Source organism: Phasianus colchicus, chromosome 5 (assembly GCF_987193195.1).
Source record: "Phasianus colchicus chromosome 5, bPhaCol1.hap1.1, whole genome shotgun sequence".
NCBI lineage: Eukaryota > Metazoa > Chordata > Aves > Galliformes > Phasianidae > Phasianus > Phasianus colchicus.
The window spans coordinates 32,520,506-32,537,143 of record NC_143440.1 but is presented as its reverse complement, the minus strand read 5'-3'; the positions used below and the strand labels follow the sequence as shown (position 1 = coordinate 32,537,143).

The 16,638-nt window shown below is 35.9% G+C and overlaps 1 protein-coding gene and 1 long non-coding RNA gene across 6 annotated transcripts in view; one reads left to right on the top strand and one right to left on the bottom strand.

Moving 5' to 3' along the window:
- LOC149917835 (uncharacterized) overlaps positions 1-16,638 on the bottom strand; it is an 83,034-nt gene that overhangs the window by 18,583 nt on the left and 47,813 nt on the right. The gene's annotated exons all lie outside the window — the stretch shown is intronic.
- Positions 1-16,638, top strand: part of CDIN1 (CDAN1 interacting nuclease 1) — a 114,222-nt gene that overhangs the window by 86,806 nt on the left and 10,778 nt on the right. Inside the window, exon 11 of one of the 5 annotated variants that reach the window (XM_090141263.1) lies at positions 6,899-8,355. The exons of the other annotated variants lie outside the window; for them this stretch is intronic. Within the exon in view, the coding sequence (XP_089997389.1) occupies positions 6,899-6,902 (4 nt within the window). The 3' untranslated portion in view covers positions 6,903-8,355. Of the gene's footprint in view, positions 1-6,898; positions 8,356-16,638 lie in introns of those variants that run through there. 5 annotated transcript variants of the gene reach the window in all.

Here is a 16,638-nt window from a genome sequence, read left to right as displayed (position 1 = left end):
TGATGGAGATCAAGTTAGCATGTTTTGTACTTGAATATCTGTTTAGTAAAAGATGTTTTAACTTTTCTATTTCCTCTGTTTAATTTCTTTAATCTTGTTGTCTTTGACAGTTTTTTCCTGTTCAAGTTTTTGTCTAAAAACTGAAGAAGCAAGCCCTAAGCATAGACATACCAAAATCACCAGTTAGCTAATTATTTCATGGCTAATAGAGATGGAAAAGTATGTATGTAGAAGCATTTACTGTTATGATTAAGTATAAAATAGCATTTTTTTTCATATAATCTTCCCCCTTGCTATATAAAAAAATCTGCTTCTGTCCTGAAGGCATCACTATTTTACTATTAAAGATAAAATCTCAGCACTGACCTGAGATGCTACTTGTATCTAGTAACTGGATCCCTATCTCTGTTGGTTTTACTGTATACCTGTCCATCCATAATTACAAAGATAGGTGCATTTTTGTTTATAGGAAGTCTAAATTCATATGTGATGTCTAGAATCATATGTAAGAGTCATGAGTATCGGTAAAAGATGGCATGAAATGAATGAAACTGGTTAAATGGTGGCACATGTGGAAAGTCTGTTCCCATTCCTGCATGTAGGGATAAACTGTCATTCCAGCAGCTGGCAAAGCTTTGTATTCTAATTGGAAATAATCAATATATGACATACTGGAAATAATCAATTGCATAAGGAATATTATTGATGAGCAAAATGCCATTGGCTGGTTTTATTCATTTAATTGTATTTAGATTGTATTTTAACTACCTTCTAATTAGTTTTAACTTAGCTCAATTAGAAGCAGTAAAACCTACTTATCTAATAAGTGGCACACATCATAAAGAAACATACAACCTGGTTATTTGCCCTAAGTCAGTCATCCACGAAGTAATTAACTGTTTTTTTGTTTTCCCCACATTTTTGAAGAAAAACAATACAATTGAATTTATCCTTTCCCCCCTCCCCAAAGAAAACACAGAAACAACTTTTTTTTTTCCTAGCTGCATTCTTAGCTGTTAAAATATCCAAAGGCACTCAATCATGTTTCATTTTAATTTCCAGGCCATGTGTTATATTAGCGAAGCGCACATGTTACTGATTTGAGCTGAAAGTTCTCAGTCTGTTTAGCAGAACACCAGGCTGGCATGAACAAGGTCCATACTAGGTCAGAGACCTGGTGTTGACATCTTTCTTAAATCTTACGTTTGTAAAAACTAGAAGCACAGGTCAGGGCAGCCAACTGATGGCACTGCTTCTTAAAACCATTGATTAGTTTAGCTCAACATTTGTCAACTACACAGGGACTAACACTTAACCTTTTAACTTGAGAGTTTTGATATACCTTATTTTTTAATGAGGATGTTATTGTCCCAATGTGTTGGCTCCATACCCTTATAACTTTAGTGCGTGCATTTTCTACCTTTTAGCTGGCTAACAGGATAAAAAATGCAGTGTTTACATGAGTGTGGTTTGTTTTGATTTTGTTACAAGTGTGGGCATTACAAAAAGAGTGCAGGAAGTACTGTCACCAGAGAGCTAAAATAATCCTGAATTTGCAAATTAATTGCAAGATTTGCAGATCTTGCTATAAGAAAACAGTAGACAGGGAATGAAATACAAGGACCATGGCAAACCCAAGACAGTACAGTTTCTACATAAGCAACACAGAGTGATATATCATGTGAGAGACAAGCAATGGGGATGTAGTCACAGCAGGTCTCAATCAAGTTCTTCTGAACCCAGAGGGGCTGAAACAGATCGCAGCATTGACAAGGCATGACCTAACAACAAAGTATCCACAATCTAATACAAAGAAAAGTAAAATACTATTTTCTGGTCGGGGAATAGGGTGTACAGTGTCAATAAGAGGAAAGAGGAGCATTAAGTCCCAAATCAAAAAGGTTTTCCATACTGCTTTTACTTGGAAGTGCTTCTATTTGGCAGCAGCAGTAACTAACTTTTATGCACTCTGGCTTAGCTTTGTAACTCCTGGCAGCCAGTTACTTCACTCAAGCAGCTGGGGACACAGCACCTAATTACTGCCCTTTGACTCCGTGTGTGTTACTTTTTATTGCAAAGGCCTATGTTAGATACAGATTTCCTTAGGACCCTAGCATCAAGAGCTCTGTCTTGCTTACAAATCAAGAAGCACAACAGCAGCAGTTCAAGAGTAAAAGGCACGTTGGTTGGTATGAGAGGTTTGATTAGTACGTGTGTGTGTGACCTGGTTTATACATGATCTGTTGAAACTGCACTGTCAGCAACAGAGGATGCCTTCACTGGGCTAGAATAATCTCTGCTGCTCCTCCTACTTAAAAAGAAGTATAAAAAATTCAGTATGAATGCTTACTGTTTTTTATTACCTTCTGGATAGCTGGAGTAGGAATTTCTACAAGGGCGGGGAGGGGGGGGGGGGGTAAATAAAACAGAAAGCTAGTTTGGGAATAGATTTCCTTTTTGATTACTGGCAACATTCTTACCTCCTTTCTGTGTTGATGTGCTGTCTGTAAATAATGACTCAAATGTGTGAAAGTGAAGTAGAAAATGTACTGTATAGTTTCTAGTTTGTAATCCCAGTTTGTTAACAAATCAGAAAATACTGATGTTTCCTGGAAAAAAAAGAAAGTTGGTGGCAGTTTCCTCTTTATGCTCTTACAATGTCATAAAACCAAAATTTGAGAAGAAGCAATATTTTCAGACTATTTTCATCTGACTTCAGTCTGGGCACTGCAACTCCATGCCCTAACTCCAGCCCAGATGTTCTGTGGCAGACTCTATTCCATCCTAATGTAAGCACACTAGGATTTTTCCTCTAGGAAAAAAAAAAACCTTTTGAGCTGAATTCTGACATCAGTAACTGAACAGATCAAGACACAACTTAATACCAACATAAAAGTTTCATTAATCTGGAAGAGAAACAGCTGAAGAGAGACTTGCATTTTTTATTATTAAGTCTCATGTTATCTAGTCATACGTCAACAATTTATTTTCTTGCTTAACTTAACCCTTTGATGTAGCTACATGACTCCAAAAAGATTACTTCTATTTTGAATCTGTTGTGTTACTTAAAGCAAAGATTGTTTCCTAAAATTTAGTTATACGTCCTTTACAAAATGTTTGGACTTTGGTCCACTTATTTCCCCCTCACTGCAGACTACAGAATCAATTTGAATACCTTTCACTTGAAAGTGTTTATTTTATTGTTAACAAGTGTAATGGAAATGCTAAGTCATTGCCTGAAACAGTGATTGAGCACTTGGTAGGAAGGCAGGGCCAATCCAGGGGACATCAGGTGCATGCAATATACCTGAGTAACCAGAAGGGCTGGATCCACCCCTTCCCAGAGCTCATTTAAGGGTTGGCAGTGGAGGTGAGGATATCTTGCTGGAGATCCCTGTGTACCTCAGGCAGGAAAGGGTAAGCAGGTTTTCTTCCTTTGATTTTGTGTCTGTGGCTGCTGCATTTGTGTTTGTGCTCATTTGCTGCAGCCTGGGATTGTGCCATTCAGCTACTATTGCTGTACTTTCCATCGTGTTATGATAAGTAAAACAGACAACTTGTTTACTTTTAGTCAAGGTGTGCTTGGTGAAAATTAACATACAGCTCTCTGAACTGCAGTAATCCGAAATAGTCTGGGTGCTACTCACTAATATTCTTTTTGCTCTATGGAAAATGAGCCACAGTATAGTGGCTGGGTTTAAAGACTGCAAGAGTATTCTGTAGCCAATATGAAGTGGTGGACCTTCATTGCTTTCAATGGACCTATCTACTTTATGTTGATAACACAAAGTATAATAATAACAAAAATGCTACAGTAGTCATTGGCTTCTCAAGGATAACATTTTCTCGTATTACAAGAGGGATTAACTGTTCTTATTGTATTCCATTGTTTTGGGGGAAAAAAAATGTTTAAATGATATGCTTACGTAAACACTGATGTTTATGTTACTCTTGAGATGTTGCTTAGCACTCCCCCTTAGTATTGGTTAACTTTTTTGTTTCTTTGTCAGATGTTACATATCTTATATTACAAAGGTTCCTGTCCGTAGGGGGCAAAAAAAAAAAAGTTGTAAGACTAAATCTGCAATTATATGGCACTGTAATACATCAGCATTTTAAAGTTGCATTCATTTTTTGGGAATGAGGCAGTGGACACACTCCTAGTTCCAGCTGAAGGCATCTGTTGATTCTAAAACATTCATGTTCTAAAAGCCATATCAGAGTATAAGAAGTAATGATATTGTGGAATGTATCAGGAAAATGTTGTGGAACTTTCAGAAATAATATTGTGGAATATTTAATATCTCAACTATTTGAGTTGCTGATCTATCCTGTCCGACCAGGTGAATATGCCTATGGGGCCTCAAGCTAGACTTGTCCTGGGGTGAAGTTTTACTGAAACTGTATAAATGTAGATGATTTAGAGATTCTGAGCTGGCTTATATTTTGTTCTCTAAAGCAACCAATGTGTTATCCTCCAAATCAAGCACTTCAGGTGCTCAGTCACTTTCAGCAGAGAAGAAAAAATAGTCTGCAGTACATCATGCATGTTTTGTCCCAGTATAGGGTGAGTTAAATATGAGCAGATGATGTGTTTGTTTTCTGTAAGTACATCAAAGGGTTAAACATCTAGCAGAAAGCTATTTAAGCTTAAGGATAGTAATACCATGCAAAAAATGTCTACACTCATTGATAAAATCGAACTAACAAATAAGGAGCTAGCATGTTCAAATTCTTTTCCAAAATAAGTGAAAGCAAAAAGCTAACAATTTCGGAGTGAACTTCAGTCTATATATGAAAAGTATAAAGCTTACTTTTTTTCAAAAAATATACATTTTATTATTAAAATATACACTTTAATAATGCTTTCCTTATTTCTTCTTAAAACTATTTAAGGTTACAGAAAATATACAGCTTTCTCTTTTCTGAGAGCAATGTCTTGCTAAATGTAGTCTGACTTGCGATAAAAGTTGTACTAAGATATTTGTGTTGATTTTGTACATGTGGAATCAACTATGATGCAGATAAGTTGTGCAGTCCTTTTGGTTTACAAAATGAAAATTGAAAATAAATACTCCAAAACAAATAGGTTGGTTTTTTTATGTACTGTATTGATGTCCCAAGGAAATTAATTCTAAAAAGAAAGGATTTGCCCACACAGGATTCAAGTAAATCTCATGAAAATGTAATTTTAAAACAGTCTCACTTTGCTATGAGAAAAGCAGATTCCTATCTATCCTATACCTTACCTTAATCAATTTAATAAATGTTAATAATAAAAAATAATAATAATAAATTTAATAAATACTTAATGTTTATTTCAGGAAAAAAAACATGTTTCCTCTGGTTAAGGAACTAGAGGTGTTGCACAGATGGTTGCAGAGTTACTCAAATCTTTCTATGTTCGCCTCATCGTGAAGGGGTAGAAAAATGACCAAGATAAATTTAGAATAGGGAAACTAACCTCCTATACATACATACACATGAATATATATTTGTATGTCTATAACTATGTCCCTTTTTTATGTTTCCGCAGCAATGGTATAAATCATCAGGTTAGCTTTATCTCTGAGCTTATTCCCGAGGAATCTTTTCACATAAAATTTATAAACAACTATAGCACTGTCCACAGGACAGTGGAGTACAAAATAAATATTAGGTTAAAGTTGTCTGGCTAAAAATCTTTCATGTGTGGTTGATAATATGAAGCTTACATCCACTTATGTGGGGTTCTTGGTTTTTGTGGGTTTTTTTCACATTTTGGCTTTTTTGCTTTGGCTTTTTTCCACATTTGTGCTTTGGGTTTTTGTACTGTATTTCTTACATTTCCTCTAGCCTTGAATTTCTAGTGATCTTAAAACATATCAGTAGTTTCTTTTCCACAGACAAGGCTATAATACTGGTTTTTATTCAGTCGTTTAACATTTCCTGTTGGCAAGCCAAACTTGCAGCCATTAAAGCAGATCCCAGTAGATATGTGTGTACCTGACTGTATTAACAAAGCAAGTACTTAAAAATCTGAAAAGCTTCATCAGAATGCACTGGAGAAAAATTCATTTATGCCAAAACATTTCTTTTGGAACTACTGGGAGAGTAATTTCCTGGGAATGCAGTCAGTTCCTAGAGCATTTCAGTTAGAGCAAGGTCTTCATAGAAGAACCATGGTTCACTAGAAATCCACCTGAGATCATCAAATCATTGATAACAGTAACTACAAAGAGTTAATTGATTTCTATCCATGACTTCTTAATAAGAAAGACGAATAATCCTTAGATGTGATTAGCAACTTGTAATTGTGGTTGGTTCTGTTTTGTTTTTACTCTGGAAGCTGCTTTCTTTTTGCTTTCATTGAATTTCTGGAAGTACAATACAAAGAGGCACTCATTACCTACTGTTAAATCTGGAACTGACAATACACGCTTTGCAAATGTAATTCATGATCGACTATTATTTAGTAATTCTATATCATTTTGTTTGCATCTCATCCTGTTTGTTGTATTGATGTCAAATTGTGATATGAAAGACAAATGGAGTTGCTGATCAATGACTAAAATACATGCTGATTATAACAAAATGGCATAAGAACAGAGGATCCATTAAGCACAAATCATAATGTGTGCCAGAAATTAAAACACACCACTGTGAGATGCTTAAGTGTCAGGAGAGATTCCAGCACATCTGTTTACCTTCCATTCATGTAAGAGAAACATGAATAGGTTGGAATGTTTAAAAGCCAGGGCAAAAATAACAGAAATATTAAATGAGATAATATACAGGGAGTATTCTGAAAGTTCTGCTTCCTATTTTATTATGTTGGCCCATGACATCAGAGGGATGTTGATGGAAGTAGAGACTGAACTTCCTGACAATACTGTTACATTTTGTTGCCATGTGATAGATGACAGCAGAGGAGCAGTCTGATAAAATGGTGTCTGATATGGAAGTGTGAAAGAAGCAAAGGTATGGAATTCCTCCATGCAGAAAAAAAGACACCATTGGAATTCATTGATGTTTGCTGAATGTTTATGGAGACCAAACAGTGAGCACAGTGAGGTGGTGAGTGGTGTCTTTCAGCAGTGGCAACAGCGATGTGAAAGACAAGCCACGTTCCAGAACTGCCATGCAGAGAGTCACATCATGAAATGAAGAGTGCCTTGATCAACTCAACCACATGGATCAGTGGATTATGACCAGGGAACTGTGTATGGAACTGAATAACAGCTTCAATTCAATGGGCACAATGATGGAAAGATCGGATTATCACAAAGACTGTGCCAGGTGGGTGTCATGAACTCTCACACAGGGACAGGAAGAACACCATATGCAAATTTGTTGTATTGAACAAATACAGGGCTGAAGGTGACAGTTCCCAAGATGGCGTCATTACTGGTGGCAAGATATGGTGTCACCACTGTGAGCCAGAGTCTACAGGCAGTCCTGGAGAGGCACTATGTGAATTTCCCCGTGGAAGAAAAAGTTCAAGATGCAGCATTCAATGGGTAAAATGATATGAATTGTCTTTTGGGATGGGGAAAGGAGTGATCCTTCTGGATGTCCTGGAACTCGAACAAGCCATGAGCTCTGACTGCTTCATTGTGATGCTGACTAAACTTGAAGGCTCAAACTTCAACAGTCAGGTCAGAGAAGGAAGCTACCTTTCTCTTCCAACATGATAACACCAGGCACCTTACCAGTCTCAAGACTATTAAGGACATTGCCAAACTTGGCTGGTCTGTCCTAGCACACTCACTGCATAGCCCAGATTTGGCACCTTCTGTGACTGTTCAGACTAATTAAAGATGAACTGTGTGGGCAACATTTTTCTAGCAATGATGCTGTCATAGCAGCTGTGAAACAGTGGTCAGCTCCACTGATGCAGACTTTTACAAGCATAGCAAGCCAGTTCTTGTTTGTAGCTAATGAAAATGCACAGCTAATGATAGTGACTGTCAGAAAATAGTGTTTTGTAGCTGGGATTTTGATTTATCAAATAGTGTTATTGTGCTCTTTGCATCAGATGTAGTGCCCATGGAAAACAGTATGAGGCGTTACTTTTGGAGTGACCTGTGTATCTAAAGTGTAATTTTATGTTCATTTAAATCTTTTTCTACATTTTGAACTTTTTCTACGTTTCTTTGTGATGCTGCTGACCATCTTAGTTTTTCATATTGCATCCTGTGGTTGACTTGCTTTGTTTTAATGAGTAAAACGTTATTTATGAGATGGCAGTCTTTTCTCGTGTGTATTTGGAAGATCCCTAGCATGCAGTCCACTGCGTGCAACTCATGATTCAGTATTTCTTTATATTTTAATAAAATAATCAAACCCATTTTGGCCCTATATTTTGGAGAGGAAAAAAATCCACATGTAAACAATTTCATATAGTCTATGGGTAGGTATGCATATCCTTAACATTAGGCAGTATTTTTAAGAATTTTTAGGGAATTCCGAATTACTGGTTTTTCTTTAATGCAGAGAGTAAAATATGATACCTAGGCAAAAAGTGATAAGTGAAGATTTTTATTCCAATCTCTGAATTTCTTTGTAGTTGTGGGTTTTTCAGAAGTACACTAAAGCAAGGGGCTAGAGGACTGTGGTTTATAGGGACTAATGCACATGGCAGGGCTTTTACATTAGTGCTGTTTCTTTCAATGCATTATAGTGAAATTGTATTTTAAAACCAGGCGATCTATTGATGCCTTTATTGAATGGAATAATTTATTATAGAAATATTTCAGTCTGTTGACATTTCATCATCAAATAACAGTAAACACAATACACATTTCCCATAAGATTATTCTTGAGAGCCAGATACTTACCATTTGCTTATTCCAAAGGTAGTACTCTAATAAGTGCTCTTCAAGTAAGACAAAAAAAAAAGTGTTTTAAGATGACCCTTTTAACATGAAGTTAAAAAGTCAGAAATATCACAGAATAATCAAGTTTACTTTCTACTTCTAATTAATATTAAAATTTTGCCATTCTATTTTACAATTCATAGACTGTTTTCTTTTCTAGTCATTAGAAAAGCTAAACAGCCGATGTTACTTTTCTGGCAGTATCTTAAAATCATTTACTCTTAAACTTAGTCACCTAGAATGACAATAATATGTAAATGGTTAAAGCTTTCTACTTTGTTTAACTGAAAATACTACTAATTGCTGAATTTTTCAGATTCATCTGAAAGCACTGTACTTTGCAAATGATAAACAGATTTCAAAAGTACTGTAAGGTTAAAACTAAAATATTTATTGTAAATTAAGAGCTTTGTATTTAAACACACCTGTGTTGAATTTGTTTTATGGAAAAATTCTAAGAATAGATAACATTGCACTTAATCCTGTGTACAAAGTAAGAAAAGATGGTGGCTTGCGCCTCTTATAACTTTATACAAATTATATTTTTGGAAATGAGCCGCAGCACCTAAGTGTTTGCCCAGCATCTGCTTCTTTATTGATAGCCTTCATTAACAGTTTGTTAGCAAGTGCCAGTTAGTGCTGAATGAGATCTGTGGCTTAATTATCTTTCTAACATAATGCTTTGGGGATTTTTATTTTAACTATTCATAGAATCATAGAAGGCTTGGGTTAAAAGGGACTTCAAGGACCATCAAGTTCCAACTCCCCTGCTCCAGGGTTGCTGGCATACTAGATCAGATTGCCCAGGGCCCTATCCAACCTGGCCTTAAATGCTGCCAGGAATGTTGCATCCATAACCTCTCTGAGCAACCTGATCCAGCACCTCACACAGTGGGGGGGGAAAGAACTCCCCTGACATCTAGTCTAAATCTCCCTTCCTTTAGTTTAAAACCATTCACCCTTATCCTAACTACTGTATAATGTTTCATACCACTCCTCTGCTTCATGTATCTCTCCGCATTTTTTTCTTCTCAAATTTCCCTGTCTGTATATTCTCTATTCTGTTTTTTCCTCTCCTGTTTCTTGTTTTTTTGTTGTTGTTGTTGCTGCTGTTTAAATATCCTGAAAGCACGTTATATGAAAAGGATTCTTGTTAGGTGCAGAACCTGGAAGTAGATGGAGGTGTTTCTTTCTTCAGTTTCAATTCTGGAAGTTTTAGGGTGCAGTAAACATGCCTGTTGTGTATAAGACTAGACAGGTAAGACCGAGGAGCTACTTGTTTTCTGAATAGTCAACCTCTCTTTTTACTCATCCAGTTGGTAGATCACTGTAAGGAAAATTACCACTGTCTCTGTAACTCAGTTTTAGACATGCTGAAGCATAAATTCACTAGCTATGCAAACATGAACTTAAAAACGGTAATAAAGTGTGTACATAAAATGTTTTTTGGCTGTCACATTTGATTCAGTTGTTATTATTTTGTTCAGTTTTACTGTTAAATTGATCTCTATTTATAAGCAAAAACATTCATCCCTATTCAGCCATTTTTACTGCAGGCAGGCTTGTTGACTGTGACAGGTCCTGCATGACTAGGCAGGTTGCCTGTCACAGTTACCTTTGGCAGGAGGTTGTTTTGCAGGTAAAAATTCCCCACTGAGAACTTTGTGTCTTCACATCCCAATAGCTGTGTGCTTTGTGAAGTCCTATATTGACATGAAGTTCAGTTCTTCAGGCAGGTCAGGGCAAGGAGATGGCCACCTGCACCTAGGAACTGTGTACATCAGAACCAGAACTTTCAGAGGAATCCTGAAATGATTTTTTTTAACTGGCAGAGTGTATGATTGGTGTGGGTTTTGCTTATTCCTTCCTTGAAAACTAGGGCAAGGAACTACTGAAGTAGCTATTGCTAAAATCTCTGAGTTCTGGTGGTTGCTTCTGCTTCTTTCTACGTGTCTTTGGTCACTGTGTTGCAGGTGTGAGGATTGGATGAGAGTGACCTGGGTAACGCTGAGGCAGAAGAGCTCAAGGTTCCTAATGCATTTGTGAAAGCAAAAAGAGAAATTACTGTAGTCTGTATTTGCCTTCCAAGCCTCAAGAACCTTTGCAAATTGAAGCTGTTACCTTAGATAAAAATCAGACAGTGCATTATTATTATTTATGAAAACTAAATTAGTAAGCTGTGTCTGTAGGCTGGGATTTCACAGCAACTAAACAATGGTTCAAGTTCATACAGCTCATTTGAAAAGAGCTCATTTTAATATTACTTTGTTTAAATTTCCTAGCCCTCTGCATACTGAATACCTGGTATCCCATTTTATAAATACACGTAATCTTGTACAGGTATTTGTCTTTGTTCCTTAGGTAGAGAAAACATATTTGGTTCTGTATTCAATTTTTTTTTAGCTATGGCAATACCAATTCTAATTGCTCAGGATTATTTTGTGTGTTAGTTTTATGCACTTCCTTTTAGATTTTTGTCACTCTGTCTAGTCAAATGCCATGTCTTACTACCCTTCTGTAACACTTACTGAGCGCTTTTTTGTTTGTTTTTTCTTTCGAAAGTATTTGAAGCATTTTGGTCTTACTGCCCTATCTGTGAGACTGATCTGCTCTGGATGTGTTAACAGTGAACAATTACACTGCTTCTCCTCTTGGCTCTCTTATACTGCAAAGGCAGAATTCCTCATCTTTCCTATGGCCAGCTGTTCATTTCCCTGGGTGCTGCAGTAGCCTTGATCTGTGTGTGGCACTTGCTGTGTATCTTTCTTGAATGCCCTGACTGCAGATTCCAGGTGGGCACTGAGCAAATATTTAAGCAAATGCAATACTTGTAGAATTTTCCTGAAAATATATCTCCCAGCTTTTCATAGGATTGTTTTGTATTTTCCATAACTGCATCACTTTGTTTCCTTTTAGTGATCAGGTGTTACACAGACTGATTCCTTCTTCCTGTGAGAAATGCGAACACAAATATCTTTTTTTTTTATTGTGGTCCATATATCTGTGCATAGGTTTGAAAAGTACTCTAGCAATCTTTTTGACATGTTACTGTTAAATTGCAGAAAATGTATAAAAGTCAGAATAGTTATCTGCAGTAAAAATACAGATAACTGAAAAACTGGCTAAACATATTTAGTTTTATTTCAGGATCTTTACTATTTAAAACAACAAGCATTCTGTGATTGTTCATGGCTGCCAGACACAGTGCTATCACCAAGTCAAAAGTTTTCCTTTACTGTAACAACATCTGCTGTTTTATTAAATTTTATTTACTATGTATTTACACAGTAGCAATCAAAATATAGCATCTGGTTTGAATGTTGTTTTTTTTCTAAAAATCGGAATGCAGTTTGGCTTCCTCTAACATAAATGTTATACAGCCTCCCAACTCCTGCAAGGTACATTGCAGATGTACAATTGTCCTTAAATGCCTGTGGAAAAAGTTTACAAATCTATCAGACTGTATCCATTCTCATTTACAGGCATGGGATGGACACTTGTGCAAAGCAAGCTGAGATGAAACCAATCCATTTGCTTTACTGACAGTGATGATATGTTAATGCCAGACAGTACTTCACAATACAGCACAAGAAAGTGTAGTGGTTCCTCCATTATTTCATTCATTTCAGAAAGTCATCAAATCACTTCAGTATAAGTATATATTAAAAAAAAAAAAAATCACTCAGTACCACAAAGCTCTTTAAAGTCAGATTTCCATAAATTTGCACAGCACTAAATACTGGCAGTGTTAAGCAAATGAGAGCAAATAAGTACATTAAAGTGGAAACATTACTTAAGCAAATAGAAGATGTTCTGTACTGTTCTATACCATTTCTATCATTTCATATGTGGCCTGACTTTTTAATTAAAGAATGGTTCTAAAGTGCCCATAAGTAATCAAGGAATTACAAATGAATTTTGAATAGTTATTTTTGCTAGTGTAGCTGGAATTATAGCACTTTTAATCTCCTGAATTTACCGTTATTCTGCTGTTGCCATAGTGAAATCAGGTAGGACAGGCAGAGCTGTATTCTCTCTTCTCTTTGAACTTCAGTAAAAATAATGCATAATCTATTGGTGTGGCTTTAGAAATAGCTTCTAAAAAAATGTTAAATGGGGGTTTAGCAGTTGTGGAAAGAGAGAGATGTAGGTGTCTAAGCAGAAGTCGTATTTACCCCTGGCAAAAATACAGTATTGGTGTGAGAATGCAAGTTCTCCTTTTTCAGGAGACAGGCTTCAGGAAATAAATGTATGTCTGTGTCATTTATACATCTTGCTGCCAGATACTTCCTAGTGGGAGCTTTTATGGGGAGGGAAAGTGTAGGGGGCAGCTGTTTTTTTGTGTGTGTGCTTTTTCTTTGACTGTATTAGCTGTATTTTGTAACTACAATAGTACTATAGCAATACTACCAGTACCATACTATTTCAAGTGATAATTGGTCAGTATGCCAATTAGTAACCTAATGGAAATAACTTCATCATAAAGAAATTCCATGTAGCACAGGCTTAGTGCTGAGAGGCTCCGAACCCCACTGTCTATTCATCTGATTGTTGAAGAAGATAATGCCATGCTTAGTGAGTGCAGTCATATCAGCTTATACATGTGTACTCGTCTGTTGAGCACAGGCCAAGTAAATTCAGTTGTTTAAAACAATGTATGAAAGTTATCTTGATTGTAGGAATGCTACCTTTTATAAAGAATATTGTGCCTTGAAGTTACATTAAGAGATTTTCCAACCTCTGGTAAAAGTTAGGGGTTGGTATGTAGAGATCCTAAAAGTAGAAGGAAAGCTACAATTGAAATTCCCTAAATGTTTACTGACTATCTAGTTAAATGAGATATTACAGTTGTTCTTCCTTTTCACTTATCTATAGACTACCTTTCTAGGAAATTTGGGGAGAGGAGTTGCCTCATAGCTAACAACAGTCTGGTTTAACCTCTTGCAAGAGCACTATAAAGGGAGGGAGCGGGCAGGGAAAATATCTGAAGTGTCTTTGATTGTCTATATTGGACATCTATTATTCAGTTCAAGTTGAAGGTGTCATTCTTCAGCATGCGCAGTGATCTGTGCTCAGGTTGGACTTGATGGAAACCTTATGTTAGTGTCTCTTCTAATGCTGCATTATGGCTGTCTGTGACGCTGGGTGTGTGAGAGAGACAGCTTTCTCAGAAGGTTCCTACAAGAAAATGGCAACAATGGAATACCATTTTTTAACCTCTGTCCTGAATTATGTTTTGAATGCTTTGACATCATAATGACATGCATGGAGAGAACAACAGAAAATAAACACTTTAAAAAGTAAACAAGAAACCAAAAATTCTCAACATTTTTGACTAGCAAGGGAGTGGGAAATATGTCTGCCAACAATAGATAAAAATCTTACCGTTTAATGTACTTTTAGTTTTTTAGGCAATGTAAGAACCAAAAACCAGAAGTTAGCCAAGTCTCAGAGTGTCTAGTAATGCTGGTTGATGCTTTGCTGTTCTTGGTGTTCCAAGCTGCTGATTTGCAATCTCAATTTACTTTGGAGGGGGAAGCTGTATTTCATTATTTTTTCTTGTTGTTGCTTTTCTTTTCTATTAGTTTTGCTTTTGTCTTAGTGGGAGGACTAGCAGCTCAATCATCTGTATTTATTCTACTTATTTTATTTGAAGAGAATGCTGGTACAATTTTGATAGCCTTAAATGACTGCTAACCAATAATTTTCCCTAATATAGTACACTTAAAGTAAAACAAAAAGGTGTAAGAGAAATAGTTATGGTGAAAATATTATTCTGTACTAGAATTTTTCAGTGGTTAATGGATTTTTATGCGTGTGTTTTATTAAATGTTAAAAATATGTAATAGTGATGGTTACCAGACACCTAAACCAGCAATAACTGAGAAGTTTTTGTATTGCACATAACATTAATATTGCAACATTTCACATAAGTTTTAGGTATATCTTACCTGCCAGAGACATTAAACTCACTTTTCAATATGACCAGTTTTACGATATCTTCCAATTGACTAGTGTGGGTGTGTATATTATACTAACTTTTGTGGAGAAAAAATGTAGTCACTCATTTTTGTTTTGAACTTGTCTAGAAGGATTTTGCCATATTTAACACAGTGACCTTATGGCTGTTGGGATTTGTACCATCTTTAGGAACAGCTAACATAGAAGTGTCATATAAAGTGACTTGACACAAGATCAATCTAGTAATTACATGGCAAAGATAAATAAAAGACAGGAATACAGAGTCTGACTTTTTTTCCACTATTTTCAACACATAATTTTGAGGGAAAATAATATACTAATGTGTTTTTATTGTGTTACAGAGTTCTGGCTGAATTCTCATTAGACATAGATAGTAATATGTCACTGGCTATCTTGACAAATCTGCTATTGCTTTTAAACCTGCACAAGTGATAGCATTTTTCTTGAATTCGTCCTCTCCCTCCTTATGGTCTATCTTGCATGATAACCTGCATTTGTGTATCTTTCTTGTGAACAGAATTTCTTATTCTGATGTTGAGCTAAAAATGTTCAGTGTGTAGTAAGCAAAGTTGAAATGAAATTGTTTATAGTATTGGTATCTACTAAGAAAAAAATAACTTGTATATAAATCTGAACAGCATTATGAATTTTTCAGAAGGTGCACATAGTAGAGTTGCGTTTGGTTGACAGATACATATAGTGTATGTCTGTGTATAACGAGAAGACAACAAAAACTGCTTCTTGTGGGGAAAGTTGGGAGGACTTCTTTGCACATCCTCGGTTATGCACCATTTTGAGCTAATAATGCATGCCATAGTTCTACAAAGTCATGTGTCCTTTAGTCTGTAGAATATTCTCAATATAAATCTCTGAAATTTTTTATAGTTTTGTTTTTTTGAGAGAGACTGGATATTTTGCAGATTATGCAAGATGCTACTCAAGATTTAACTGTCTCAGGATATATTTTTACCAACTAACAACTAAAAATTATTTTCAGATACAAAGTGAGGCAAAGCCAACTGGAGTTGTACATACACTGAGTTTAATGCATCAACTCAGATACAAGCTGAAGGGTCCTGGGCATTAAAAGTGAGAAATTCATAGAAGAGAGTTGATGCCAGGCACAATTTGAAGTTTGCCAGCGGATTCCGAAGACATTAAAGAATATCTTCTGCATTAGAAGAGGTGTTTGCTTTCCTTTTGGGTGGGCATGAGGTACCCATAATAGTGGGTACTAGATATAGCATTTTGTCTTTCATCCGTTCCCTACTTAATACAAATAAGTGACTTACGCTTTCAAAGGCAGGAAATTTACATATAGCATCACACATTAAAATATTTTTGCCTGTCAGTTATGCACAATGGTGTATTTGGCAGTTAAACTGCTTAACAACATTGTGTGAAGATACTCAGTGCAATTTACTATCCGTTCTTGGACTAATTCTCTGATCTGGGAAATTGGAAGCGCAAACGAGCAATCCTGCATTTCTTAATTCATCTGTTATATTGTTTTATTGTATATATTTATTGTATATTATTGTCTAATAATTCATTTGCAATATCTTGAGATAACTTTAATACTAGTGCCAGTGTATAATATATTCACTGAATGCTAAACACAGATATGTAGTGCATTTATTTACCAACATTTTTGCTATCAAAATGTGCTAAGCTACTTTTCCGATTAGTTTGTTCCCATTTTACAGTAATTATAAAAACAAAAATAAATTGCTGTGAGAGCACTTGCATGTCCCCTCTTAAGAGCACTTTAGGCATATCCTTTTGCTCTGGTTTGCAC